Raw genomic sequence first — 4227 nt, forward strand, 5'->3', positions numbered from 1 at the left:
CAACTTATTTGTTGTGAGAAAAAATGTGTACATCTACCCCTATACAAACTCCACTAAATAAGAGTCTTGTGCATTGAGTCGCCTTTTCAGAAAATATGGAGATGTTGGGTGACTCACTTTTTCTAGAAATATTGTCTTGTCTTATTCTTTTTCAGCATATTTTTTATGATATCTTTTCCTGGATGTTCTTATAAGGAAAGAGTTGCACTGCATATTCCTTTTGTCATTTCTGTAAGTGCAATTCCTGTGCATCAACAATTTCTACACAAAAATATTTCTGTGAAACATTTAAAAATAATCTTGAGTAACTGAGTGATATTTTAAGGCTCTGTTCAATAATTATAATGAACAGAGTTTTTGAGCCAAAATAGTATCAACCTAAGATGAACAACAACCCTTCTTTTTTGACTCCACATCTGCTTCTTGTTCCTCTTCCCCTTGTAAAACAACAGTCTTTCCATTCTCAATCCGGGTAGCATCCTGTTTATTAAGCTCTTGTGACATCATAACTTTCCGGCTTAATATGTTGTAGATTTCCTTTACAACTGTTTGAAATGCAGCTGCTACATTTGATGAATCAAGCGCCGATGTCTCCATGAAGAACAAACCTTGCGCCTCGGCCAAGCCCTTGCCTTCCGCGGTAGTGACCTCCTTGCATCCTTGAGATCTGACTTGTTCCCGACTAGTATCGTGACAATATTCATGTCAGAGTGAGCTGTTAAATAATACATCAGTCCACTTGATCCTCATGCCATCACATTGAAAACCAAATTATGATAGTAAATGTTGTATAAGCAAGAAAAATGAATATGCATGTGTATACATATGCATTAAAGAAAAACAAGAAGAACAACATAATATGCACAAGTTCAAAAGCGGAAAAGAGTAAACTAAAATCATTGGTTCTAAGTGAAATAACTATAACCTTAATGAACACATGCAATTTAGAACTTAACATCCACATCATAGATCTGATAAGATTATGTTTCATGAACAGAGGATAAAATCAACATAACATATAGGGACATAAAAGTACAAAATCACCACTAAATTTCTGTATCATAAATGTTTTCCTATATTGCAGCAATACCAAATTGGTTGACTAGTTAACAGTATCCTAAATTAGTAACCTAAAATAAAAAAGAAAGCATAAGAAAAACTTTAAGATGGTAAAGAAGGGTTCAAACAAGTCATAATTACAATTCTTACTGTGAAGTTCGTTAAGCCATCTGCCAACGCTGTCGAACGTCAAGCGTCTGCTAATGTCGTACACCAGAAGTGCTCCAACGGCCCCTCGATAATAAGCAGACGTAACAGCTCTAAACCTCTCCTGCCCAGCTGTGTCCCATATCTGTGCTTTAACTTCCTTTCCATTAATATCCATCTTTTGAGTTTGGAACTCTACTCCAATAGTTGATTTTGAATTAGAATAAAACTCATCCCTAGCAAATCTTGCAAGTAAATTTGACTTCCCAACACCAGAATCACCGACTAAAACAATCTTGAAAAGGTAATCCTCAGTTTTCTCTTCATCGTTAGATAAAGCCATCCGTCAGTCCTAACTCCTAAGGATTGCCAGTGTGTAGAAACAGATCAACAACGAACGGACATTATCGACTGTGGTCTTCTCCAATCAGCTAAGATGTAAAACCGATAAGATCAGAAAACACAAGAGCAACTGCAGACAAAGAAATCCGGAAGACATGACGGTTATTCTAGTGACATAAGTTGTGGTTCCACAAGAATCTTAAGATATATCTACCTTATGAAGCAATTGTTGAATGTTTCTAGCATGCAGAGCTGTATCCAACTATCAGCACTTACATTAACCAAAACCTCTTGGAGTGCCTGAAAGCATAAGTTTCCAATATACCTTGCAGAGTCAATGGAGTGTTATAACCAGAAGGGAAGCAATGCTGATAATTCTATGACTTATATTGAAAATTAAAGTATTCCCAATGGTTTAATAAATATGTCAAGTCTTTTTCCATAATTGTTTCTCAAGAGAAATGTCATTACAGGATAGAATTAATAGAAAATGATAACCATTCCCAAAGATACATGAAATTGTTTCCATAACTATTTACAATAGTTCCTAATAAACTACAGATCTAAGAAAAACACATGAGGTAAGTCTCTACATTAAGGTGCTATGTCATTTGAGATACTTTTCTCATAGATATTAGATTGCAGATGGTAAAGTCAACAAATATGAGTACCTCAACCTCCTCTTCTTGTTTTTCCCTTCACTTCCTCCCACTCAAGCTTCCCCTTCCACTCAGTCTTTATAATCTCAAACCCTGGTATTAAGTAAAAATGGATTAGATCATTGTTACTAAGAGATGAGGTGATTTCCTTACATGAGACAAAAGGGTAAAATTTAAGACATTAAATAAGAAGTTTAAGGTAGATCCATATCATAACCAATGCAGCATATTGAATTATGGATAATTTTTCTAGTTATATAGCACTATTGAAGCCGACCGAACTTAGTAGGACGAAGGCTTGGCTGTTGTTAGTTGTACTTAGTACTACTGAGAGAAAAAAGAACTGGAAAATATAGGTTCAGGTAACCATTCATTACCATATTCTTCTTTTAGTTTCTGAAGTGAAAACTCATTTATAGAAAACTAAGAATAAATGAGAATATGAGTCACAAGGTCACCGGTTATCCAGCCACACCTTGTCTACAAGAGCATGCACAACATCTATAACACAAGTTACATGGTTCCATCGTTTATCATATGTATCGTGTACCAAATTCGATATACCATGTCCCAGGTTTGTTATAAAGAAAATCTCATAATAAGAATAATGTAAAAACTGACAAATAAAATACAACTAAAACAATAACTCTTATCACGTAGCTACGGTTTAAGAAGGCAATGTGCTGCCAAGTTGCCAGTCTTATTAATAAAGGATAAGAGGATTGATATCAGAAACAATTGCACACCTAATTCGGACACATCGCTTTTAGATGCCACAAGCATCATACCATATAATTCTTTTAACTTAAATTATTATAATAAAATCACATGTGTGTTACAATAATTTCTGCCAAAATCAGATTTTGATAATGACCTCTTATCCATAGGTAACATGTTACATGGATATGATTCGTAACTCTTTTTACATTTTTACCACCAAACTTTCTTTATGGTGAACATTGTATATCGTACACAAGGTTAATGATAAAACCAAGTAACTTATCTATGCTATTGTAATCATTGCAACTCAATTGGCTTTGAGATTGTGGTGTGGTGATGATATGCCCACCATAATTACCAAAATAGCCCCGCATAAAGACATCAATGAAAGACAGGAACATCAAATATAATATTGTCATGAGACTCATCCTCAGAATAAGAAAAACATGCTAAATCTAATAAATCCATTTAGAAAAGTTTGTTGTGTAAAACTAGAATTTCATCATATCAATAGAAAATTCACCCAACATGTAACAATCATTCAAAATTTAGGTCCAAATTAGAAATCGTTTATAAATTTTTTCTGGTGAAATTTGGCATCGAATTAACTACAAAATTAAAGTACCTAATATATATGGCGTAAAGATGAGAGATTGAATAAGAGAACTAGATAAGGGGTGTGATTGGGGAAGGAATAAGAAAGGAGAAAGGGCGTTGGGTGTTTGCGCTTAAGGGTTGTTTGGTTCCCTCTCAGGATTTGTTCTTTTTTACGTAGATTAAGCTGCTGCATATTATTAGAAGAGAATAAAAAAATGTAACCAAAATATATCCGTTTTATATATTATCATTATGTTATCCATTATTTATAGTTAATTTAATTGTTACTGACTATTCAAAACATGTAATTCAGATAAATGATATAATGATTATACATAAATCTTTAAATTGATAGTGCATATATATTACACTTTTGTTAAAAGTGTGATATTTATGTACTGAGAGTCTAAAGATTTATACATTGTCAGGAGGGATATTTAATCTGACGGGCCAACCCGTTTGGATTAACATTTTTAGCAGGTCAGACTGGGGATTTGGGTCATTTTAGCAATAAGGGTCAGACTAGACCATATTTTGGCGGGCCAAAGACGGGTTGGGTTGGCACTTATTGCTACTGCTAACATTGGGTCTCCATGTTTAAATAAGAATTTTTGAAAAAGATAAATACATGTTTATGGTCCGTAGATAAAGTATGTACAGTTGCTCAAATACACCAATTGATGTTAATGGTTGATACACATTA

General features: G+C 33.9%; 1 protein-coding gene across 1 annotated transcript; it reads right to left on the reverse strand.

Moving 5' to 3' along the window:
• Positions 203 to 3694, reverse strand: LOC109353593 (ras-related protein RABA5a-like). Its single transcript, XM_019595925.1, is given in 6 exon segments — positions 203 to 656; positions 659 to 715; positions 1210 to 1678; positions 1763 to 1848; positions 2220 to 2300; positions 3553 to 3694. Coding segments are annotated over 3 exon segments (675 nt in total). The 5' UTR covers positions 1550 to 1678; positions 1763 to 1848; positions 2220 to 2300; positions 3553 to 3694; the 3' UTR covers positions 203 to 378.

This window comes from Lupinus angustifolius, chromosome LG08, assembly GCF_001865875.1.
Source record: "Lupinus angustifolius cultivar Tanjil chromosome LG08, LupAngTanjil_v1.0, whole genome shotgun sequence".
Taxonomy (NCBI): domain Eukaryota; kingdom Viridiplantae; phylum Streptophyta; class Magnoliopsida; order Fabales; family Fabaceae; genus Lupinus; species Lupinus angustifolius.